The sequence below is a fragment of the Phalacrocorax carbo genome, chromosome 11, assembly GCF_963921805.1.
Source record: "Phalacrocorax carbo chromosome 11, bPhaCar2.1, whole genome shotgun sequence".
Classification (NCBI taxonomy): Eukaryota; Metazoa; Chordata; class Aves; order Suliformes; family Phalacrocoracidae; genus Phalacrocorax; species Phalacrocorax carbo.
In genome coordinates, this window is record NC_087523.1 from 19,628,636 (window position 1) to 19,655,138 (window position 26,503).

The window sequence follows — 26,503 nt, forward strand, 5'->3', positions numbered from 1 at the left end:
TGGTGAAGACAAACACTCTGACATGATCCCAGTAGAGACAGATTCTTGAAATTTGATTGAGACATATCAGAACATGAGTGACCTGGACAATCTGTATAGAATAGAGGACGATTTTACCTTCTGGGGTTTCAGTTTTATGTTTTACATTTTATTTCTTTTTACCTTCTCTGTAATCATGTATACAGTTCATATCCATGGTGCCTTCTCAGCTTATGACTTTATTCTAGGAAGTGTCACATCAAGAAAAAAATTCTCTCTTGTCAGACTTTGAAGGTTTGCTAAGACTGGCTCTGATCTCATATAGAAAGAAAAAGAATGTTATCCTAACTGCAAGTCATTTTGGTTTGGGTTTTTCCAGTGGTCAGTCATTTTTGAGAACATTCCTGTAGCTCTGCCTGCAGCAGATTTGCAGAGGCAGGCACTGCTGGCCAGTGTTATTGTTACCAAGCAAAACCTGATCTCTTTCAAGGTAACTACGAGACATGTGTAAAATAAAAGCTTAAGAAGTGAGACAAATAAACCTAAGCAAACGTATGTAATTCTACACTTTCAAACCTTTCAGCATTGCAATAATATTTAGAAAATAATTTTTATTTTTAAACTTTTGAAATTGGGTTTTGCCAGTGATTTCAGCGTATATATTCAAAACTTACCTGAAGTCCAAAACTAAATGCTAATGGATAAATGCAAAAGCTGGAACTAAAATAGAACACCCCAAGGGTTTCGCAGAAATGTGCAGCCAAAACCAATTTTTCTTTGCTCTTCTTTCCCTTCACTTTCCATTTTGTTCCCAACCTCAGCTCACTCTCTACATATGCCTTCAACTGTAAGATTTTTAAAACAAAAGCCCTGTCATTCACCATCGTGATGAAAAGTTTAAGTAAAGAATGTTATAATTTAAAAGTGATTGAAAAATTTGTGCATGGAGCAGGACAAGAGAAATCCCGCTTCTTCCATCAGGGCTAGATACCATTGATTTTTAAGCCTGCTATTGTCAAACACATACGTGAGTGACACATCAGCGCCATGAAAATCATTAGGGTAAGAAAATAACTTTATTTGCTCTTTTAATGTTTGGAGCACAAATACCAAGACGGCACAGCAGCTTTCATAACAAACAGGTTAACCCCCACATGCTCTGCTTAATTGTGATTTCTGGCTTCCTGTATTTCCCCTGAGGCTACTGGCACCGTAAGTAAACTGGCACAGATTTTATTTATTCTGAATATGCTGAGCTGCAACGTGCAAGTAGTTCGGCAGGTGCTTCGCAAGCAACTAAGCTGTTCCAGCAGTGAGGACAGGAGCCGTCTGACGGAGGAGCGACACATCTAGCAGGGAACAGAATCAATGTACCCCTCCCTGTCACCATGGCTACCACTCAGCAGGCAATTTTTGGGCAGAAGTGCCAACTTAAGCAACTGCTGACTTCTTATTACTGCCCCTGCATCATCCGCTCCGTTGGGCAGGTACGAGTGTGTAGTAGGCCACAGCATTTATCAGATTGGGAAACTAGTCCTGATCCAGCTGGAAAATCTCTTTTTTTTGACTCATTCTTTCCCAAACAGCCAGCATTCTGGTTTAGCTCATCCTGTAGCCACACAAATACGCCATGCCTGTGTGATGGAGGAGGAGGCAGCGGGGCAGGAACAAGTGGCTTAAGAGATGGGGACTACTGGTGATTTAAGTGGCATTATCCCTGAATGCAAGCAAAGATGGAACCAGAGCTCTCTTGAAGGCTGTGGCTTGGTATTCAGTGTTCAGATCTGTTCGGCAGTCCAGGCTCCTCACCAGCCTGTCCTGCCCCCTCCCCATCTCCTCTGCTGCCTCGTTGCAAGCGGTTATGCAGGTGCACAAGGAGCCTGACTGGGGAACCCATCTGTCTGAAGAATGATCCAGTAAAAGATGGATATTGTTATGACACCGCACGGATAACACATGAAATAAATCACAAATAATTTTATTTTGGCAGACTAATGTTTTAAAACCTTCAGGTTTAAGGCTATCCAATCTGTCAGAGTGACACAGTAAAGTCACATGTGGAAGGAAAGTGTGACTTTCCTTCCCTAAATAAGTTCCATGGCTGGATGCGTCTCTCTGAGGAGGTGTTACAAAGCCTTGTTCACAAACCTGCTCTTAAACATGTGAAGTTGTTAAAACATCATCATTGTGGATAAAGGATATATGGAGTTGAGTGAAGGTGGTAGTAGAATGTCATGTTGGGAATTAAATAATATTGCAGGTGTGCATGAAAGTCACTTACTTAAAAACAAAAACCTGTCTAGAATCTATCTAGAAGATATCCGTCGGAGAAGTCAGAGCACATTTGAAATGAATTGTTTATAGTTTATTTGTGACAGTTTTCATTTATGGTAAGATTCTTTTAATACCAGTGGTAGTGTAAAGCACTAGCAACAGGGATGCTGTGAGTTTAATCAGATTTATTTATATGGTTATGTAAATGTACATGGGGCATATATTTATATATTGTATGCCATTTATAGTACATATTGTATTAAATACGATAAATACATATTGCCACAACATTTTTGCTTAATATCTTGAAAAAAAAAGAGCATAATTTCTAGTTTGTCAGATTCCAGCAGCGACACTGCAAGCCGTTGTCATCCTGCCCTGCCCAAGAGCTCCAGCACAGCTGGGAAAAACTCCGTGACAAGGTTAAACTCTCGCCCAGGCCTGATGCCGCCCACCACACCTTGCAGGGTCAGGCTCCACCACCCGCGCCGTGCCTAGGCAGAGGCATCGGAGACTCCTCAGAAGTTACAGACTCATAAAACCCAGGGAAGAATCACTGCGTCCGCTTTAAATCTAAGTCAAAGTTATAAGCAACTTCTTAAAAATGAATACAAGCTGCCCTGTCCTTGAAAGGCCAGGAGTTTCCCATCCTGGAAAGAGGCGATAACTCCAAGGACACCAGCAATGTTATGCACTCTGTGGTCATATTTTTCAGTTGTGACAGCAGAGCGGCAACCTGTCTCCCTGAAGTCGCTTCTGAAAAAATCTGTTTCTAAAATATCTGCAACAATGTGACCAGAAAAACCGAGTTTATTCAGCGTAAATTCAGACAGGGGACCAAGCGCCGCTGAAAACCCCTTGAATCCACAAGCCGAAGTTTGGAAGCAGCGGGCCAGGCAGCCGGCGGATCCGGAGCGGACATTTCAGTGCGGACAGAGCGCAGCAGATGTGCGGGCTGTCCCGCACCCGCCCGGCCGGCGCTGCCGGTGCCTTCAGAGCCAGGCCAAAGCCCTTCTCCCAGGACAGACCCCGCATGGGGCACCGCGCTGCAACAAGCGCTTCGTGGGGGCCACGGCACTCACCGCGCCCCCACGCAGCTCCCACAGCTCAGCCGCGGTGCTCGTTCAGCCCGCTCCTCCGGGCAGGGGGATGTCGGCAGCATCCCCGGGAGGAGGTGGCGGGGTCCCCCGGGGCGCCATGCCGGTGTCTCCCCGGGGCGCGGTGCAGGGGGCTCCCGGGTGCACGGAGCCGGGGTCCCCCGGGGCGTGGTGCCGGGGTTCTCAGGGGTGCAGTGCCGGGTCGCCGGGGGAGCGGAGCCGAGGTGCCCCGGGGCAGAGAGCCGGCGTCCCCCGGGGTGCAGCGCCGGTCTCCCCGCGGTGCGCGGAGCCGGGGTTCCCCGAGGCGCGGAGCCCGTCTCCCCCCGTGAGCGGAGCCGGTCTTCCCCGGGGGCGCGGAGCCGGTCTCCCGGGTGCAGTGCCGTGCCCCCCCGGGGTGCAGGGCCGGGTCCCCCGCGGGCGCGGAGCCGGGCTCCCCCGGTGCTCTCCGCCGCGGCGGCCGGTGGCGCGAGCCGCCCGGCGGCGGCGGCGGCGGCGGCGGTGGGTGTCGCAGCCGCCGGCTGCGTGGCGGCGAGCCCCGGCCGCCCATCACGTGCTCGGTGTGTTGCATTGTGTTTGCGGCGGAGGGAGGGCTGGCCGTGTCAGTGATCAATGTCATGACTTCCTCCTCGGGCTGGAGCAGTAGCAGAGCCCAGCTGAAGGAAGCTGATTACTGCTGGTTTCATATTGGCTGGGAACAATACACACACACACACACGCACAGGCAGCCCGCACCCTGGCTCCCGCGGCGCCGCTCCGCGCCGGGGGGGGAAGATGAGCTCAGGGGACGTCGTTTGCACTGGATGGCTCATTAAATCACCCCCCGAGAAGAAACTCAAGAGATACGTAAGTGCAGAGGCTCTGCTGATATATATATTATTTTTTTTTTCCTCGCTAAACGGATTTCGGCATGTGCTCGGGGGCTCACTCTTCCTTTGAAATGTCTCGCCCGTTTCGGCTTCGCCTTGGACCAAAACAAAAAGATTTACAAGTCCGTGCACTTATGGAGTATTTTAGTTTCCACCGATATTCTTGTGCCCTTTGGAATTAACCTTTCCCGGCTCGTAAGATTATAATACTTCAGCTGTTATGCAACGTATCTTAGGTTAAAAACCACATTTCGGTTTCAGTTAATGTTGCCATAACTAACAGAATTGTAGTAACAGAATTTCAGATGTCACTTTTCCAGGCAAGGGCAAGACCCTCCGGAAAAAAAAAAAAAAAAAAAGAAAAAAGAACAACACAGCTAATACTTTCAGTGCCGAGGCTCTGCTTTGTTAAGATGCTCTGTAAATTCGATGACACTTGCTAAAGGCGACATCTGCAATAGTTTTATTTACCAGTTTAAGACGCCAGATGCAGTTGCTAGCAGAACGCTTTGCTTTCTGCCTGTGATAAAGAGGTGCTAGGAGATGCCATGCTGTAAAGTTCCTGATAGCTGAAAGGTGAAGGGGGCTGGTGAGAAGCAGCGAGCGCTGCGTGCATGGGAGAGCTGCAACTGCATTCTGTGTAGAGGGGCCCCTTGTTTCGTTCTGTATCTGCCTGCCTGTTTCTCTGAAAAAAAAAAAAAAAAGAAAAAAAAAAAAAAAAGGGTGTGTGTTGCAAACATAGGAAACCGTATCACTGCAGGGCTGCGAGGAGGGCACTCCGCGCAGGAATAAATGACCCTTAAAAAATTGCTTGGGACGGCGTTGAAAACGTAAGCCCATCGCGGGCCATTTTGCATACTCATTTGTGATGGTTCTTCATCAGGCGCGTTGTTACTGTTGTTATACTTTTGGAATCGGTAATACTCCTTTGAGTCATGCGCTTCTCACCCAACTGACCCCAGAGCACTGCGCTGTACTGGGAGGATGCCACCATACGTGCCTATCACACTCCCGAGCCATATACATAGCTTACATCATTTGTCATATTCACTTCCTTTTATCAGCATTTTTTTCTGGACTGCTGATGTTAGCTTTTTCTAGTAATATGAGAAAAAAGTCATGGAGTTATTTCTCATTAAGAATGTGGTGGATATCATTTGGTAGCGTATTTTTCCTTTGCACTAAAAACTAGGGGGAAAGATAATTTACCGATGTTAGAATTTACTTTTAACTTATTCTAAGCCAGAGTCACTTCTTTTACATCACGGTATTGCATTGAAATGGCTGGATATTTGCTTTGTTCAGTTAGCATTTTCCAATTCTAAGACAACCACTGTGATGTGTCTCAAGGGAGCTGCAGATAAAATATGGCTATCTAATTTTTGTTATGTTTTGTAACGAGCGTACTAATAGCACTGTATAGCAGCCACCAGACAATGTAAGAGCCACTGATTCACCCAGCTGGTATCATTAGTAACTCTGTCAGTGAAGCTATTTTTGATGACTCAATATTCATAAAAGGGCAAAGTAGAGAAAACAGAATGTGATAAAGCTGGGATTTGAAAGCCCCCATTATACACCCAAGATAATAGTCACAACAGGGGCTCTGATCGGCTCACAAGACTAGTTGCAGTCTGCTCCGCTCAGATTTTGCACTACAAAACCTAGGGAAATCGGGTCTGTGTCATTCTTCAGCCACTAGATTAGCCAGATCTCTGCAGATTAGGCTCGTTTTCTGGTTAGGAGGATAAACTACTCCTTTGTCCATAATAAAGCAGAAAGAAATCTGCTGCAAGTACAGCAAAGATTAGTGTCCTTTCTCATATGACCGGTGACACAGTGGATGCTACAAACCAAATGGAAATTCTCTCTCACCCGCTGTAAACTAATTTTTTTCCCCACTTTTTATATAGTTTCACCAGCACAGTAGGTTGTGCATCTTGCACTGGGGTGGATAGCTCAGGCTGAACGAGTGACTGCTTAAAAACAACACCAGCTTTAAAACAATGACTGTTTAAACTGACTTCAGTAGGTGTCAAGTGTCAACCCCTTACAGGAGAATGGTGTTGGCTCTGGTTCTGAACTGACCACATGCATAAATCCCCAGGCTTTATACCACCCTTTGTGTTCAGCTGGCAAAACCCAGGGTCTGAGCTGAAGCTTCCAGGGAGCTTCAAATGCGGGGCTTGTTCTGCTGCGCATTGGGACCTCTCTTACACTGGAGTGACTCAGTTGCTCTCACAGGGTTGTCTCCCAGTTTACATTTTCCTGAGTTCAGCATCCGGCCTTTGTAAGGTCCGGCCTGAGGGTCTCTTGTTTTACACACAGATAAATTCTTAATCCTCAATCTATTAGAATCACTAAGAAAATCCAACTCATTTCAGTGGAATCTGTAGTTAAGAGACAAAAGTGATGAATTCAGGCTGTGAGCCTGGGAACTGCAGATAGTCCCACTGAAGCTACTGAGAATATTTACAGCGTTTATAAAATTAAACAAATACATCTTGGTGAGGTTGGGGCTAAAGACCAAAGTACACCTTCATTTATGATTGTTCTCTCATAAAAGCAATTGGGTTTTCTACGCACAAGCAAGTCAGAATTTGTCTCTAGGTAAGCAGAACGTTATTCTCTAAACTTTGAAAAGCGAAAAGCAGGTGTTAAGAGTCTATATTTTTCCTGTAATGTCTTACAAAGCTGATGCTCTTAGTAGCACTATTCTTAGAAGTGTCTTATCATTCCCTAACAAAGGCAGCTCTCTTGCATGTGCAGGAAACGAACATGAGATTAATTACCCAAGTGTAACTTTCTGTAAAAACAGAGAGCTTAATGCTAAATGCAGAGAATTCATTAGAAAGCACAAGGAGCTTCACTTCAGCAGGCAAATACTCTAATAGTGGTTTAATAGCATGTACAGTGCTTTTCCCTCCATCTGATACTTGAACCATGAATCCACCACGTCAGCCTATGTAAAGAGGCAGTTGTGGAAGGAGTCTCCCAGGAGAGCATTTGGTGTGTGCTGCAGTTCTTTGTCCCCTGAGCGCGACCTGAAAGCCATGCTGCTCTCATTTCCCCGCTTGGTTCCAGCTTTTCGTACCGGTCGGGGCTGTGTGGGCCTGAGGAGTGCCAGGGAAGCCCCGAAGCTCTGGGGGAGCTGGGTACGGGGCGGGAGTTAGGGAGGAAGAAACTGCTACCAAAAACTGGGAAGTGGTGGTGGTGGAGGTGAAGTCCATCATGCCCTAGACCAATACTGCTAAGTTTCAGGCACAGCTTGACACCCAGCCCCACGGGAGGAAAATCTGGCCCCACTGGAGATATTGGTATTAGTGGATCATGAGTAACCAGCCTCGGTAGGAAATTAGATGTCATGGGAGAATCTGCTTCAGGTTTGATGGGTTTCACAGTGCCTTATGTTAGTGCTGAATACTACCAACTGGGGGTTTTGATTAGGCGTTCAGAACTGCAAGGAAAATAAATGTTTATGTTTGTTAAAAAACATTCAAAAATTCAGAAGGCTCATGGTAGTGTTGTTCATGTGCCCCAATTCTGCAATGTCAGCCTTGAACAGCCAGCTTTTTGATACTTTTCATATGGAAATATATCTGCTCACTGACTAGTAACAGTTGTTTTCTGTTTATTGGAGAGGGGGAGAATCGTTTCATGGCCTAGAAAACAAAGGAATTACTACAGCCAGTGCAAAAAGTCACTATGAGTAGAAAAAAGACATGGAAGAAGGCACAGAGGATGTCCAGTGAAATAAGACACTAGTGCCACTGAGGAGACACATCGTTCATGTGCTGAGAAGAAGGAGATGGGATTTTTAACAGGCAGCTGATTTCAACTTATCCTCAAATCGCTGCTCTGTAGTTTTTCACACCTGTGAGGAGCAGCAGCAGTAGTTAGCCAGCCTGCCCGCCGGCTCCAGTGAATGCCACCCCAGTATTTACTTACTGTTAGTGTTAAGTTATGCGGTTTGCAATAGTAAAGGGCTATATACAGATGTTTGCTTGTTGCGAGTTAGTGCAGCTCCATTTAAGTCAATGCTGCACAGCTGTAGCCCAGCTGAAGAGCTATTTTTAATCTTCAGTACTATATAAATTGATGAGGGAAGACCACTTGCTCAAAAAAAGGCAAGTTTCCCGCTTTACTTGAGTGACTGGTTTCTTCAAACATTACTGAAGATCAAAATTCCTTGTCAGCATCCCTAGAACAAGAGTCCAAAATGGACCCTGTGTTAGAAAATTTAGCCTTGCACTTCTTACCACACTTCTCCTTGGAGCGTCTGGTCTGAGAAGACAAGCAGGTGTAAATTAATGTGCCAGATGCAAAAAGGTAACAAAGCAGCGCCCATTCCTGCTGTCTCTGCACGAGGGGCAGTAAGTGCTGTCAGAAGGGCACAGCAGCAAACGGACATCTCTGACTGTTGGGGGGATCTGCCAGAACTCGACCACAGCACACCATTGCTAGGGTTTTACAAGATAAGAGAATCTAGACGACTTCTCCATTTTTAGCTGAAGTTCTGGTATTTATCAGGAGAACAAACGGGAAGTTACTGGCTACTAAGAAGAAAAAGCAAAGTAGAATTATGGAAGAATTTGCTCAAGTAATAGGAACAAGAGTCCCACAGCACTGCTAAGGGTGGGTGGGATGCAGAGCATCTGCTCTCTGACCTAGCGTTGGGCTGGTGTCAGCAGAGGCCACTGCCACCCTTGCCTGAAAGAAATCCCCAAGTGCTGTGTGAGGTCAAGTACTTCTGCTGGTTTGGGATTTGGGGGAAGTTTCCAAAATATAACTATCAAAGAGAAATCTGAACTTAATTTTTGTCCATAAGCCTTTTATTTCTACAAAGCCTCACCTCTTGAGCTCTGTCCTCTTTGAACAGAGTTATGCCCACCTTTCATACCCCGCTGGAATCAACATCCCAAACTCCCATTGAAATAACTGAGATTATTTAACCAATTTGTGCAGGTCTGTAACTGGTTTATGGGCTGGGGGTGGAATAGGAGTATCGTGTGATGACAAAAGTTGACAGAGCCTTTTAGCTGGTTCTAGTTGTAAGTTTTGTACCTATGTTTTTCCTGCTGTTACTTCATTTTAATATGCAACATTTATTCAGTCTGGTTTGTATATTAAGGAATAACTCGATTTTGAGAAAATGAAGACTTTCATACAGAAGCTCCTTTGCTGTAGACTATGTGTTCCCTTCTCTGTGAAATCCTGAACAAATTGATCTTACTGGTAAAATAACAGCAGAAAATTTATTTTAGGGAGGAGTTTCCATCATTGGAGTTAAACATTTGTAATTAGCTAAGTGCAAATCAGACCATTTTCCACCACTTAACCGTGTTTGGGCAAGTTAAGTGCAATGTTTATTCAAGACCATTTTCTTCCATTTTAACCATGTTTTGGTAGTTTAAATGCAATGTTTAATGAGATAGGCTGACTTCTAAGAAAAAAATAATTTCTAAAAAACACTGCTGTTCTTGGCAACCTGTGTATCAGAATGTTAAGCAAAATAATTTCCCTTGGACTATTTATTTGGGTGGAGCCGTAATAGCTCTGAAGCCCCAGTTTAATCTTTGACTACATGTTTTCAGTGCACAAGAATGTCCAGCTATTGGTTTCTATTCAAAACAGAAACCCACAAGTTATCAGGTCTTTGCATGCAAAAATAGAGTCTTAAAAAAAACAACATGCTAGTTTGAAATAGAGAAGGAAATGTTAACTTGAGTCGTAATTAAACTAGTGATGGGATCAAAACTTCACAGAGGAAAAAGCATTACAAGGAGTACTTTGGTGAACTCATTGTTGTAGCATCAAAACTATCATATGCATAAACACATTACTTCTACCACCAATGCATTAAAATGCTATGAATGTGTATTATGCCAACTTGATAGGTTTGTAGGGAAAGGGGCAAGTTTACTCCTATAAAGTTACTCACTAGAGAAACAGTCGTTTTATTTGCTTTCTTGTCCCTTTCATTTGAGTTGGAAATGAATTAGTAATGTGATAAGTCAAGGAAAAAATGCCATCTTTGAAATGAAATTTGCATGTCAAAACATTACATCCAGCCAGATAAAATAGATTTTCCTCTCTCTCATTTAATTGTTAAATAAAATGCAATACTTCAACCTTTTATTTTCCTGCTTTACGATAATATCCTTGACTTGTTTCGGTTTGTGCTGCATCAGAAAAAAACCAAACCAAACCAAACCAAAAAACCAAAAAACCCAAACCGAACCCAACAAACATATAGCCATGCAAAACTCAGTTTTAAAATCTACTGCAACTTGGTATTTGTTAAAAATAAACCACAACTGATGTCTCGTCATCATGGCAGAAAAATACTGCCTTTCTGAGGGAGTAGCTTCATTTGTAGCTTGGTAATTGTTAGAATGAGAAAACTGTTCTTAGAAATTTTGTTATTGCCTTCCCTTCTGATGCCAGAAACCCCACCTGACCCCTGTAGGCAACTGCTTCGTAGCTTTCCACAAAAGCCCTGAACAGCGCGTTTCAGTTATTCAATATCCTTTCCCATAGAGCATTTTAGGGAAAGGAAGTGAAATGGCATTATTAGTATGAATTTAAAATTACTTAAATAAAGGTGTTAATTTAAATGGAACTTAGACTGTCATCTGAAAGTTTTTGTCTCATTTTTGACAATGCTTTTTAAAAGTCAATAGTTTCTGTGAGCCTTCTTTGTGATAAATATTATTCATGCCATGACTCCCAAGTCTCGGGGACAGTGGGTTATGTGTCCATTCTTCTGTTGGACAGAATAATGGCCATAACGGGACCCTTTCTAAATCTGCAACTGTTGTAATCTCAGCAGAGTGCATAGTTTGTGAACAATCTGTTTTTACATACCAGACTTGGAAACTGTTTGTAGAAGTTCAAGGATTTTACAGTTGTAAAGCCATTTTTTCAAGCTGACATGAACTGATCGTGCCAAGGAGACGCCAATAGTTCAGAACAAGCGTGAACTATGTTTTACTTGCAGACTTTACAAACTGTGCAATAAAGCCACCAAGTTTACAGAAGTATTGTGTTTATAAATGCTGGGAAAGCTGAACGCGTATGCCTGCTGTAACACTGCGCTTCCAAGATCTGCTGCTGATTCCACAGAAAAGCCACCGGCATTCAGAGGTGACTGTGTGCCGATCAAATCTCTGTGAGATGAGAAAAAGCATCTGAAGAGATGCCAGCTGAGTTTACAGCAGCAATGAAGGAACAGTTTCACAAGAAGTCCTACACAGCTTCATGAAGTGGTCACGGCTATTCCAGCTACTACATCTGTATTGTTTACTAATATTTATAGTGGAAGCTTTGCAAGCTTAAGAAGTTTTCTTTTTAATAAGTTCAACATTTTGAATCCATCCTAAGAAAATGATTGAGTTCTCACTGAACTGAGGCCGTAGGTTTAAAAATAGGAAGCACTTAAGTAGCTCAGGGAATTGCTTTTTTTGGATACTTAGGCGCATTGCTCCCACTTTAGAAAATGTTTTCGCTGGGTACTCCTCTGACTCCAGGGCTGTTTTTACAGGTCTTCACTGGCTAACTTTCCCTGTAAAACAGTGGGATTTGGATTGTTGGCTGAAAATGGGGCTGTTTCTCCAACTTCACTTTGTGCTTTTTACTATGTTCCTTTTTGACAGATAACTCTGAGCATCATATCACCCTAGAGCTATGGATTATAAAATGATGGTGAACTGTTTTTGAAAAGTTAGGGAAAGCCACCAGATAAATCCCATCATTATTTCAGTATCCTCCCCAACCTCCCGCTTTCGTCTGTGCTGAGCCTGAGAAATATTCAAGCTGAAACTTCATGAGGACAAACAAGAAGGTTAGGGGACGGTCTGATTGGCGCAGGAAGAACAGGCTTCGTGACGGTGACACTGCTTTAGTTCCCCTGTGCATCCCTCTGCACTGGGTTTGCAGACTGGAAACCTAATACTGCTGGCTTGTAAAGGGAAAAATAAAAGCATTTGTTGAAGTGTTACTAGACTGCAATGCTTTAACTGTTTTCTTATGAAAAATATATTCTCCTTTTTTTCTTTTCTTTTTTTTTTTTAAATTCACAACTGCAAGTACTGTTGCTATGTTACTGTAATGGTGTGTAGGCTGCTAAATAAATAGAGGGAGTTTAGTCCATGCCAGAAATAGAAAGCCAGGTCAGAGGTGACATTTGGGACATGTTGAGAAAAAAGAGAATATATAATTATTTCTTTCCTTCCTATCATTCTCTTCAGTCTCATTAACCCCAGACTACCTAGAAGGAAATCACAACAGAACTTCTGGACATGTGAGTGTACTAAAAATTGACACCTCTGGAGTTCTGCTAAGTCTTTTGGCTTTGTTTTTCGCAAGATCAAATTTGCAAGGGAAACTGGTAAAACCATGGCACCTCACAGGCTTGTGAATCGAATAGCTACTTCAGGGTATCAAAGGGCACGGGGAACTGTTGCAAATTCACTCTGCAAAGGTGTGCTCAGAAGGGAAAATCCGACAGAGGGAACAAGCTTTGAGAAAATGTGCTCCAGCAAAGCCAGAAACAAGGAATTTGAGTCCGTTATCCTTTTTGGGATAATCTGGCAGGTTACCAATGGCCAGATATACACAAATGTGCATAGGCTCTTGCGTGAGTAGCCCCCGCTTGCACCTTCAGCTGCCTAAGCCTCTTTGTAAACCTGGCCTGTGAATGTGCATGAGTGCCTCTTTGTACAGCAGGGTCGTTTTTATCCCTCCCCTGCTGCCTGCATATGCTCCTCGTGTACAGACCTCTCTCATTTAAGCTCCAGCGGCTGTTTCAGTAGGTGGTGGGAATTGCAAGCCACTAATGGGAGGTCTAGAGCCCAGTCTTCCCTCCACCCATGTCAGTGAGAGCAGAAGCAGCCCTTATCCTAGGAGTGAGCACTGCAGCCTCCTTACTTGCAGACAGCAGCCTCTGACTTTATTTCCAAAATGTTATTGCAGGTTCTGGATGCTCTGGGCTGTGTTCCCCTAGCCGCAAAGCTCCTCCGCCCCCTCCCAGCCCCTTGCAGGTGTCGCTGCGGGCGTACACGGCACCCCGATGCTCCCGTCCCGCCTTGCCCCTGGCCCCGCGGCTCTCGTGTGAGCATCGGCCGCCCTGAGCCCACAGCAGAGCAGCTGTGAGCTGCCAGACCTTCCTGCTAGCAGGAGGTGGGACACAGAAACGTGGACCAAGCTCCCTCCCGTGTGAGTTAATTTAGCAGATTTGTAATTAATCTGGAAGGTCACCTCTTTAAATATATATGCTTACTTATATAGAAAATATTAATGTGACAGAAACCAAGGCATCTCGTTTCTTTGTGAATTAGAGAAGAAGCGCACAGCCATAACCTAAACCAGCCCAGTGCATGCAGTCCGATTAGAGATTTCTTTGTGGTACTTTTGTAGTTCCACAAATCTGTTACTTCCCAACAAGAAACAATGTAAATGTGCTCCCTACCCAAGAGACCTTTGGATCTGAGGCATTCCAGAAAATCCCACGTTTACCATAAAGCTTATAGAGGAGGATTAAATTAGAGGGTACAAGAGCCAATGATGCTAAGTACAGTTATTCTTGTTCCTAAATTGCAGGGTTTTTAAAACTTTCTTTTTATTTGTTAACACTCCTTGAATGGTGGGCTGGAATTTGAATGGCTAGGAGTATTTCCTAACACGATGGATGTGAGTAGCTGGTTTAATAAGAAACTTTCCTAATTTTCAGCCACAAGCCAACCCCTAGTGCCTTAGACCTTGAGACATGTCCGCAGAATGTCTGAGGTTCTGTGTCAGAAAATGAACGAGTAGTTTAGGGTCCATCAGGGTTGTTTATTTACTTACATTAGGAGTCTGCTGCTGCTGCAATTGGAGATATTTCTTGCTTTCTAGCACAACCAGTACTCAGCCTCAGACTGAAGGAGAGGGTGTTAGAGGCTTTCTTGTCCCCTGTGGAGTTCAAACCCTCATTTGGGCTTTGTCAAATCCTTTACCCTTGCCAAAGACTGCATTTATCTCAGACCCTAAAGAGCAATTATTATGATTTAGCTGTCTTCGGAGTGAATAAGATTTTACCAGGCATTTTCTACACAGAAAATCTCCAGCCAGGAGAAGTACAACCTACAGCATGTCCTTTCCAGGGCTTTGTTGCCCATGCTCAGCAAATTGCCCAGTTTTAACCATCATCAGCAGCATTGCTAAATGGAAAGGAGGATGAATTATACCCTCTGCAGTCCTGTTATGTTATCCTCCTAAAGGACCTATTTGTCTTGCATTATATTTCTAGGTCCTTTGTGCTTGAAATGATCTTCTAAACTTTAGAAGTAAACTTGGTTTGCTGGCTGGTAAATTAAAGCTGTTTACCCATTAGAGTATTCCAAATGGGCTGCAGTGACGTTTGCCTGTTCTCTTTGTTGGGGCAAGTGGCTTTATTCTTAAAACTGAATGAAATTATATGGAGGCAGAAGATGGCAGACATGGCCAGGTTTCAGATAAGCCACAGTTAGCTAGGTGAAGATTAAGTATCTTTACACTGCTGCTTTAAATCCCTCAGGACTCCCCTTACCGTGGCACTTACCTTGTTGCGGGTTCAGAGATGCTTTAGTGAAACTTGCCATTCGAGACGGGGCGACACAAGTTTGGGAGGTGAAGAGCCAGAGCGAGCTTGCGCGAAGCAGTAGCTGTGCAGTCCTTTCCAGAATACAGTGATGGAGAGGGATAGTCATAGAGATGCACCCCAGTGATATGTCTCAAGAACGTTTCCAAGCAAATGATTTGCATGTCATTTAGCAACCTGGGCTTTGTGAAGATTTCGGCAGCGGTGGCCCTAATTCTCATGTCCTCAGAACTTGCTGTGCACCCACAGGCAGGTTTCAGTTTGACTCGTTCCTCAGGTTTACTGGATTTGGAAATGGAACTGGGATCTCAATATGAGCATATCGTTGTAGAGTTTAGTTCAGAGATTTTTTTTGTTTTAAGAAAGCAACTGTTTTATGTGCCGTCTGTGCATAGGAATAAAAGATAAGGAGCAAAGGAAAGCACTCAGATATAAGACATTGTACTATTAATGGTCATAGGCCTCAGATCATTTTGTTCCAGGGCAGCTGCTGATCACCTCTGACTTCCATCTAGGGTTGCTGCGGCCAAGGTACCTTCTCTGAGTGGAAATATGGTCATGCAGAATCACTCCAGATCTAGTTCATGGTGCCAGTTTAGGGCAGGATCTTCATGGTTCCTTGGTGGGACTGGCAAGAAAAGGCATATGACCCTGCACAGCAACAGCAGCAAGTAATTACGGTGATGTAGCACAACAGAGGCTATACCATCACGCAGCAAACTTTTCCCTTGCAAAATAAAATGCACTCACAATGGACAAAAAGGCCAAGTAAACATTGGCTTTAATAAGCTGCTGGAATTGGGCAGGTGTGCAGTCAGACCGGAAGGTTAGATCTGAAGCTTTCATTTGCATTTATCAGTTTGCACAGATCTGCTTGGAACACCTCCTTGTCCTCTCTGGAAAGATTTCAGATATAAAGTACTTAGACTCATCAGAAAAAAATATCCTGAAATAGAAATGGCAGCTCATGTTCTCTAGCTATATAGGAGCTTAAGGAGAAACCAGAAGCCAAAAAAATTCAGTCTTATATTCTAACCCATTATGACCATAGTTATGGGGAACATCTAAATAATCTGAGCTGTTTCCCCTACATATTCCTTACTGCTAACAACCTTATGACTGTTGATATCTCCTCTTCATGAAACACTGAACTTGAATATCAGAGTTAAGCTTCAGGCTTTTCTCTTTAGCTTTTTTATCAATTGCCTGGATGCAGATCAAGCACAGAGCCATGGTCTTCAGCAACAGGGAATGGGGAGAGAAAAACGGGAGGATTTTGCCTCCCAGTGGAAACCCCCAGATCTGCCATTATTAGAGCTCCTGGTAGCTCCAGTGTAACTGGGAGGGGTGGTATGTGGTATGGGAACTGCAGCGTTTACCAGCTTGTAACTGGAAACTGAAGAGAATAAGTGAATAAGAATATGTTAAAATGCACAATTTCACTTTCTTTTGTGTAACATCATCTTTCACACAAACTTTCCAGTCAAAGAGATTACAGGCAGATAGAATTATGGTGAAAAATAAAAGCAGAGTTGCAGAGAAATTGGTAACTTCTTAAAAAGAGTAAACTGTCACTGAAAAATCTCACTTTCTATTTGAAAGATAAAATCTATGCATGGTGCAGCCATTTTTGCTTTGCCTGGCATAAGATTTGCATGAGTCACAGCCAGCAGCATGCCGAGGATCTAGAAATACATAATACAAAAGCAGATGCTGGCTGCTGGCCGCTGGTTGGGGAATTCCTGTACCGTCTTTGAAATGATAGTCCTGTTTGATGGGGCAACACACAGAGTGCGAGGCAAGTGCATATGATGTTTCTCCCCTAGGTAAGGTTATTAATCTGAAGGGTGAGAGACAGTGTGAAGGCTGATAAACACCTACTATGGCAGCAGTCAGTCCCAGCTGGTGGGGATGGGTGATGTAATGGATCAAGCAGGAGGAGAAAGTTTTCAAATGGGAGGGTGTAAAATTTGAAAGGCTGCACGTAGGAATGAAGAGTCGCAGTCCTAATTTGAGTACACAGGCAGCTCAGCAGATGGCCCAGCAGATGAGTTGCTATGCGCCACCGTATGTGTGAGAACATGAGAGTAACGGTGAGGCTCCATGCAGAAACGTAGCCCTGCCCCGTGCATGGTATGGGGTACCATCAGATGCCATGTTCCTTACCCCAGCTGGGCCCTCCGTCCCCCATCAGGGCGCTTTGCTGGCTTGCACACTGAGCGTTCAGCAACAGTATTTCATATTGAAGTTCTGCATTACAGCAATTTCCTCCCCTGTGCTTTGCCGTCCCTCTCCAAACACAGCAAGAGCCATCCCCAGAAGTGTAGGTCCTTGCCAGTCACACTAACGCTGACATTACATCGCTAACTTCTCCTGCCTTAGGCTGCGGCTCTCAGCCTGAGCTGGCACGTCTCTTGGGGTCAGGCTGTAGAACAGCATCACTGAGATGTTCTGGGTTTATTCCCTACAATTCTGGTTCCTCAGCAGTGAACTCCAGTGGCCAGAAAGATTTCGTGTGCATCCTATGTGACTTCCACCTTCCCTAATAACTGCAGCTCTTTGGGAATTTTAGGGAAAAACTTAAGAAAATATCTAAAAATGCCTTCTTTGTTTAAGAACTGACCAATTTGCATCTGACTTTCTCCAGGGGATCTGTTCTGCTGCTTCCTGATTGGGAGACTTTGGGGATCCATTTGCAAATCACCTACGCACTTATGGCTAAATCCTGGGAAAAGCATCTTCACCACTAGCAGCTTAGAGTAGCCATTGCCACCACACAGTCACGTTGCGCTGCTGCTCAGCACAACGGTGTTCGGAGCTTTGTTTTTTCCAGTGCTTTTCTAACAAACCTCTGTTAATCCAGAGCAACATATTCATATGGGAAATTCCAGTAATCCGTGTTTTCTGATACAGCAAAAATCTGTCTCACTAACCAGTTTACGTGTAACACTGATGAAATGACTACCACTAAGCTGTTTCAAGAAGTTCCATTTCCAGAGCAACCTACAGGAAAATTACATAGGTATATAACAATGCATGAATTCAAATCACCGTAATTATGCTGAAAAACATCTTCTCAGATGTTCTTGGGATGAGTGACATCTTTTTCCTTTATCTTAAACCGCTTCTGAAGCGATATAAACTAAACTGGGAACAACGTTCTTTCTTCCAGTATCAGTGTGTTCCCATGGCATACTTATGCCAGCAGATACATGGCAGCTCAGCTATGCTAGTAAAGCTGCAGACCAGCCCTTGGATTAGAGCAGCAATGACACAAGCAGCAGTAATCCCTGCTTTCCCACGCGCTATCCTGTCAGATTCCTTTTATCATGTTGCAGTCTTAAGAGGTTAGTTTAAGTTTTGTGTCTCCTTTGCCCCTGGTATATTTACTTGAATTGCAAAAAAGAGATTCTTTAATCCCTCCTAGTTTTGTTACGGTCCCCTGGAGCCGGCACTAAGACTACCAGATGCACTGAGCTCATCCAAGGGTAGACTGTCATTTCCATTGTGGGTTGGCCAGTCATTGGGATGACAGTAACTCTGGGAGCCCCCACTGAAGGCTGTTCAGAGCAGGTGGTGGGCTAGGATACACAGTTGAGGATATTTCACTATTGGACCTTTAAAGTATGTTTAGCAAGGAGAATGTTCTGATCTTCCATAATTAAATTCTGCATGTACAGCCAACAAACAACAACACAATCCAGGTCTATATTCACTGTTTGTATAATAAAGCTCTCTGAAGTGTCTCTTGGCAAAAGGACCGTGAGTCAAAGTGGAAGGTTTTGTGTCAAAAAAGGAAAAATTAAACATCATCATCTGTCTTATTGTAAAGAAGCGGAAGGTTGTTAAAAACTATGTTATGCTGGCTCACATTTTTTCTGCATAAATGAATTTTTTTGGCATCATACATGCTTACAGTAAAACAGTTAAATAGGAAATAGTGAAATCCAGTATGAATTTTACATAACTTTTTCTTTCATAACATACTTGTGCAATAGAGTAGTCAGAATGCAATGATCAAACTATGTTTTTTCCATGCCTGAACATTAGTGGCCATCTGGAAAATTGCATGCTACTTATATGTGAATTGGCTGAGCGAGGAAGTCACCTCCAAGGAAACTAAAATTAGTTATATGTGTTTGGTTAAGCTGACTTTTGCCAGGAAAAAATACAAAGAGGACCAAAAAAAAATCTTGTTTGCCACCATTCCTCCTTGGAGATGGTATCAGCTGGCACCGGGGTTGTAACACTGCTCTCGGACCCGGTCCGCAGCCGCCTGACTTGTCCAGGGACTGTCCTCACACAGAAATGTGGGCAACAGGCCTGACATGTTTCTGGTAAAGGCACTGGAGGAGCCTCCAGAGCAGCAAAGAGAAACGCCCAAGTGCTGGAAAACACCTTAACCTTTTGTAGGAAGACCCTGTAGGAAGCACTGACCACTTCTGACAAGGGCTCTGCCATTGCAGATACCCTTTCTGCCTGTAGCGCTTAGAATTGTAGCATAGCAACTTATTTGAGAAACCTTGGGTGAAACGGCCAGTTATCACTCTGCTAGCATTGGGTGTTGCCTCTTCTGTTCCCAGTAAAAACGCTGAGTCGTGGATGGGGTCTCTTCTGGGAACGGGCTACAGGCGCTGTCGTTAGTCAGCAAATACCAGAGCCCCACGGCAGGGAGTCAGCAACAGGGAACGGGGAGGGGAGGACACGTCCAACGCTTGTTGATAATCCAGTTATTAAAAATAAATGTTGACTTAATGAACTTCTAACAAAAAACCTGTTGTGTCAGAAGGGGTCTCTCCTAATGCTCAGCTCCTAAAGTCTATAACTGTGATAAGGCTGGGGACATCTCAGCTGGGTGGAAAGAAGAGCTGAGCTACCCAGACAGTTATCTAACTATATGAGGCCTTGGTGGCTCTGCCCCCTGTTCTTTTGAAACCCATGTCTGACTATTTTATACATTTGGCTTACTATTATTCCTGGATTTGCTCAGTTCTTTGGTGAAAATGTCATTACTAATTTAGTTCAGTGCAATAAGGAGTCCAACTGTGTATGCGTAGTGCATTTAGTGGTTTCAATCCTTAGCTTATAACTGCTCTTTCCTGAATATGATGCTGTTGCAAAAATTCTTAGTTTCACAGTGTCAAGCCATTAATTAATCAAGGACCAAACCAGAAGCAGAGCACTGTGGAGAAGATTCTTAGGTATTGAAAGTCACTGAAAGTAAACCTCTGCGCGAATGGTGCTTGGCTGCGGTTGGGGAGCTTGCCTTCCAGTTACACATTCCTTTGGCTGCAAATGCAGTGCTGCTGCTTTTTCCCTGCGCAGAGACGAGGCACAGCCACTGAATGAGTCAGGGATCTGCGCTCAGCTGTGTCTGACACATGGAACTCTGGAACGGGGCAGAGGCAGCAGCCTATTGTGGTGTGGGAATGAGAGACACACACACACATACAAAACCAGAAGGGTCTAATGCAAGGGTCTTATGCTCAGTGCAGCCCAAGACTTGAGGGTCTCTTTAGAGGCCTTTGGCTTTGCTGCTTTTGACTATAGCCAGCCAGTCTCACCTCTCCCACGTTCTTCCTGCTGGTGGTATTCATGGCTAACCCTCAGCATCCCTACAAGTGCTTCCCTGGCCTCCTTGCGTGACTGTGACCCTTGCTAGCCCACAGAAAAGCGAAGTAGCCACAGGCTTAGGAAATGGCAAACAAACAGAAAGGTCTCTTCTTGCTGTTTCTCTCCCTCGAACTGCAGCTTCTTTAATCACATGTTGCAAAACGGATTGTGGAGCAGGGTCATTTTGCCTGTGAGTAGGGCTGTGCTCCTGGAGCTCTAAAGGAGCAGAGCTGCTTCTCTCGGAAAGTGTTTCTAAGACAGAGCACATGACATCTGTCACATAATGCCATGACAAAATGGTGTTTCTAACGCAGAGCTGAAGCAATTTGTGAAGTGAAACTAGTCATAAGTATATGTCATGGTTATTGATTTAAATGTGGATGAGAAAGTACATACAACAATAGTCTATTTCTAAATACATTGATTCTTTACCCTAAAAGAACAAAAGTGAAAATATCCTGAAAAATAGTAAAACAAAGTGTACTGTAGCTCTGGCTCAGCAAAAATACAAAAACTTCTCATCAGATGCAAGAAATCATATGAGGAGGAAGCATGGGATTATTTTAGTGCTTCATTCATTTTCAACTTCGGTTGTACATTATGGATCTGATTTTGCACCTGATTTTGAAAATGCTGAGTTCCCCTTTTAGCTGTCAAATAGGAATGAACACAGAATCAGCCATGGAGAAGGTGTCTTGGAATAAGCAAATGCCAAGTCCTCATCCAGCTCCCTTTCAAGGTGATTGGATTATTCTGCTTGATTTTAGTAGGAATTAAAAAAAACTATAGTGGAGATGAGACTTGGGTTACAGGAGCAAAACTAGCATTCAGGGAGATGGACAAAGGTGTCCCACGGCACATTTAAAACACCAGCAGAATAGTCTTCTGCTGGATTTATTGAAAGATGAGTACCCAAATACCCCCAAATTCCTAGATAGGCTTACAACTCTGTCTTAGTTTTTTTTCAGTAGATCATTGTGCAAATTATGTATATTTTAACTTCATGACAGTAGCAGTGCAATAATATTAGTAAGCACTGTAATTCTCAGCTTTTGTTAAGTAATAAGAAAGTCATAGAATAAAATAGGAACATATGTGATGGGTTTAAAAAAAAGAATTCAAACAATCAGTAAGACCAGAAGCTCTGTAAGTGCCAAATTATTGTTGCAGAAGTGTTCTTTTTATCTATGGGTCATGATTTCCAAGAAATGAGTGAAAAATGTAAACACTTCCAAGCATTCGTCCCTTTGGGCACAGGGTGTATTAAACAACAACAAAAAATACCTCATGGACAGAAAAGGATTGCTGGCCAGGGCATTTTAGACAGAAGCCAGTAATGCCTAACTTGGTGAACAAGCAAGAAGAAAACACTTGCAAATGGTTTTATCACCTGATTCATGGAAGTTCTCTATTTACCTGAGTTTTAAAATGAAGTCTCCTTCAAGGTCAAAGAAACAAACTGGAAACCTTTTGCTGTAGTAGAATTCAAAGCAGGAGATGGTTGTGGTAATTACTGGCAAGCAAATAGTAAACACTCTCGGAGGTGAAAACCACAGAGCTGGAAATCATGTCTTTGCTAAGCAGGGTCAGATTCTGTGTTTGATTATGCTGCATGAGTAAATTATTGGAAGATACATTTCAAGCTCTTTTTTTTCAAAAGTTAAAAAATCCAAATTCTTACTTTTGCAAAGCAGGGCAGAAATATGCAAAAGAGCTTGGCATCATTAGTTTGCTGCATTATTGGTTTAGAGGTACCCTTTTGAGTAATGCAGGTACAAATATCCCATTGCTCCCAAGCGAGATGATAAGATTTGCAAGATTGGCTAAGTTATTTAAACAGCTAAATCCATTTTGTTTCCTTTGTCAGCTCATTGATGTTGGTTTGATCCCACAATAAAACGTTAATTGGCATATCAAAGATAGGCTGAGAATCTGTGCTGATAGTGCTGATAGTCTGAATGAAAATTGGCAGCACCCAGTCTATTGTCGATATGAACATTAAATAATGGCACTCGGACTGCCGTCTAAAACGAGAAGCATGTCGGAATGCCATAGAAATTAGTAAGGCTGGGCTGCTTTTTCTTTAAAATGTCCTGGAACCCAGCTAAGCAAATATTGTCACTTTTGGAGCTGCTGGCTCCAATAGCAATAGTAATGCTTCGTGTTTCACCTCAAGTTTTCATCTGTCCAACCTCTGCGCTGATTGCACACAAAAATAGCTATGGCAGTGCCACAGGAAGGATCTAAGTCAGGGCAAAATTCTATGCCTGGTAAGACCAAGACCACCAGAACCCCCAAATTTCAGGCAGTACTGAGTGCAAAGCCAGAAAGTGGCCATGGCTTTTCTGTCTGTTGCAATCCTTGAAATTTCCCCAGCAAAATACAGGAGTCATGTTAAAATCTCACTTGCTTTTTCAGTTCTCCTCCACATCTTACCGTCAATGTATCAGCTCTCTGGAAAGACCGGTTTTCATCATATTTCCATAGTTTGAGACATTACATTGTATCGCTTATCTTTATCATGCACAGCTCGCGTGGTTTTTGTATGTGTCTGATTATTCTTGTAATCTGCTGAAATCAGAAAAGGGATTTTCCCCCTTGTTTCACTAAGGCCAGGATGCCATTCATCATCTTCCAGTATGATACTGTCTTTTCCCTCTACAGTCTTCCCTCTAAATCAGAGTCTTTGGGAACAGAAGAGGCACTTCCCTTGGCATTCCCCTGGTATTTTGCAATGACTTCTAACACCAACATCAAGACAGCATCACCATATGATTCTGCCTGGGCTTTATAACTATTAAAACAATATTTTCTACTTAGAAAAGGCTTTTCTATCCACCAAAGGATTAGATCAATCATTAAACTTTCTCACAAGTTCACTTGTATGCTTGTCTTTTACCACCTCTCTCAGCCTGTCTTTTAAAAGCCTCCTAGAAACATCAGCACCGTGCCAATGTCCTCTGAACGGCCCGCGTCTGTGCAACCGCCACGCTCACTTTTTGGCTGAAAAATGTCCATAAACTTATATTTTAGAATCCACTTACTTCCAGCTGATTTAGCGACATGTGCTTTTGTAACACACATCTTTGTCCTGACCAGGGGATATTTTACCTCCCGGTTGGCTTCATTTGCATCTAGCTGTCAGATTTAACATTTTAGTAACCGCATCAGCAGCACACAGCCTGGCTGCGTTACTGACTGCGGCATACATGTTACTTTTTACACTGCATCCTAACGAGTCACATTTACAAACTGCTTCTCTGAAAAACATGGTAAGAAAGAGTCATAAGCGAAGGAGTAGGAGTAACTCTGCATTCAGATCTAAATTTGTGTCAAGTGTGGGATGAAGTTTAAAATAAGAAAAGATAATAGTTGGGGTTCTGTTGTTTCTTTCCACCTCTTTGAAAAGTAATTTTTGATCATACTCTTTACCTCTTTAAAAATGTAAATTCAAGTGACGGACCCTTGCTAGTGTTTCATGAGTTAAAGTCAACCTTGAAAATTAGCAGGAGGTGTTACTTGCTCTGCATTTATTTCTACTTTTTTTTTTTCATATCTGACCAGAAATGGGTAGCATGCAAATGTCTCTGTGGTTTAAACAAAATAAGCCATGAAGTCTAAAAAAGGAAAGCAGTTACTGCTTTCTGTGTACAGCCACTGCTTTCAGATGTCTCTTCTGCATCTGTTAATGCCTGTGACTATGGCTCCATTTTTACTCAAAAATATTCTGTGTTGTTGGGGTAGGAGGGATCCGAGGAAGGGATTTTACCAGTTTGGTTTTCTCCTTGAAGGGAACTCCTGCAGTATCCCTCCCCTGGAAATCATCAAGGACCCGGGGAACTGCACGAGATCGAACCTTTCTGTCTTTCCCTACAGAATGCGAAACATTTGTTATTCAAAATGCCAATTAACTTGCAATAGAAAACAGTGAAGGTTCCCCGAATGCCCCTGACAGCATCCATCGTCTTATAGATGTCCTTTCTACGCACTGTTCTCTGCCCTGTTGTTGTGTGGAACACCCAGACACCTTAAAATAAAATCTCTCTTCTCATTCAGGGGCATCATTTTGGGGTATCATGTGCAAGAATTATCTCAACCAGAGATATTCACAGGACAGAATTTGTCTCCTCTGTGCAACTCTGGCTTCAAGTCTGTAGACGGCACCGTGCATTGGTATGTTTTAATGAAAGCCAGAAGAAAACAATAACTTCATTATATTTTTCCTTTTCCTTTTTAGTGTATTAGTTTATTTTTGTCAACTCTGAGATTTTGGATTTAATTTAGTTTAGATCATTTTCAGTTAAGATGAGGAATATGGCTTTAGTGAACTGTGAGTTCTCACCGAGTTAGCTTTGCTGCTCCTGTTAGGCATTTTCTTGGTCCTTGCTCTGCTGCTGGGTTTGATACTTCCAGACTGGTGTTTTTCTCTCACAGTTTATTAGTGAATCATAAAGGTCCTGCTCACTGTATTCTGATCTATTTTATTTACTGGCGATGCATACTTCATGGCCCTCTAGTTTAGCAAAATTATTTTTATAGAGAATAAAGAAAACAGAAACGCAACTGAAGGATCGATGACTGTTCTTTTTGTTTAAAATATATATTATCCTCTATATTCAGAGTTGTTAGCCACTCTTTGAGGTTTCACAGGTCTCCAGAAATTGGGTCAGACATTTATATAATTAAGAGTTAAGCATTCTGAAGTTCAAACCGCTTTGTTCTGCATTTGTGATGAATTTGGTTTCTCACATTGCACTTCAGCCTTTGTACTTGTAAAGTGTTTGGTTACTGAGCTGCCTTTCTTTATAAAACCCCAAAAAATCAAAATATATGGTAAATTTTGACATTTTTTAGAGAGGGAGAAGAGCTGAAGAAACCGATTATCCTGAAGCAGCAACACAACGCAGTCTTGCATAAGCAAATGTATTTTGGTTAAAAATAAAAGGTAAATTTTCTGAGATACAAGGTAATTAATTTACTGCGTTCTGGCTTCTTCTAGAAGAGCCTACCCTTTCCAACTTGACGGTTTTAATTACTGACACAGCTGATAGTGAACTGACTGCCTCTGCAGGCATAGGAAGACTGAAAGTGTAAAGGAGGTCTAGAACTTGAACACAATCTTTCCTGTAACTCAAGAAAATAACAGTGAGAAACTCTACAAAGAGCTCTCTGAAACATATGGAATATGAATACACATAAGAAGAAAGGTCGCTTCACAACATTTATACAATCCATTAGCCTCAAGTAGATTTACAAAGCACGTCTGATGATATTCTTGTTGGGGGCTGCCTGTTATTGAAGGGAGCTGTGCAGAACCCACCCCTCAGCTAGCATTTCCCGTGGAAGGGGTGAACGTCTAACAGCATCTGCTTGTCTGGCTGAGCATCTTCTAGGTAGCTGGGTAATGTACCGCCTTGTTGTCCAGACTTACATGCCTTTTCATAACTATAGGTAAAAAATAAGTGTGTGATTCAGAGTTTGGCTTCAGCTGACCTATGGGTCGAGCTGCTGTTGTTTGTTGTTGTAATTTCTATAGTTACACTGGAAGCACTCTGGGCATTTAGGTATTTTGACTGCTGAAAGCCAGAAATAACTAGTTGGAATAAAAGTGTTAATAGTCTGCTGGCTGTGTGTGAGTCATAGCCACAGTGGCCTTTGAGACAAAAGAGATTGCTCTGAGTACAGCCGTGGAGAAAGCCCTTCCTCTGTGCAGCCTTACACACTCGTTGCAGGTCAATTTTAAACTTCCTTATTCAGCGCACAAACAGCTCTTCTGTTTAGACAGTCTGAGCTCCCATACCCCAAGATTGCTGTGTGATAGAATCATAGAATCATTTAGGTTGGAAGAGACCTTTAAGGTCATTGAATCCAACCATTAACCTAACACTGCCAAATCCACCACTGAACCATGTCCCTAAGCGCCACATCTACACTTCTAAATACCTCCAGGGACGGTGACTCAACCACTTCCAAAGAAATACTTACAGGACCATTGCAAGACTTGCAGAAGCAAACCCTGCCGTGCTTTCACTGCTGAACCCCAGGGATACTTCTTC

At 43.1% G+C, this 26,503-nt stretch overlaps 1 protein-coding gene across 2 annotated transcripts in view; it reads left to right on the top strand.

The window, feature by feature from the left end:
- The first annotated feature begins 3,991 nt into the window (after nt 1-3,991).
- GAB3 (GRB2 associated binding protein 3) overlaps nt 3,992-26,503 on the top strand; it is a 72,179-nt gene continuing 49,667 nt past the window's right edge. For both annotated transcript variants that reach the window (XM_009511470.2, XM_064463316.1), the window contains exon 1: nt 3,992-4,193. In XM_009511470.2, coding sequence (XP_009509765.2) covers nt 4,122-4,193 — 72 coding nt within the window. In that variant the 5' untranslated portion in view covers nt 3,992-4,121. The remainder of the gene's footprint in view (nt 4,194-26,503) is intronic.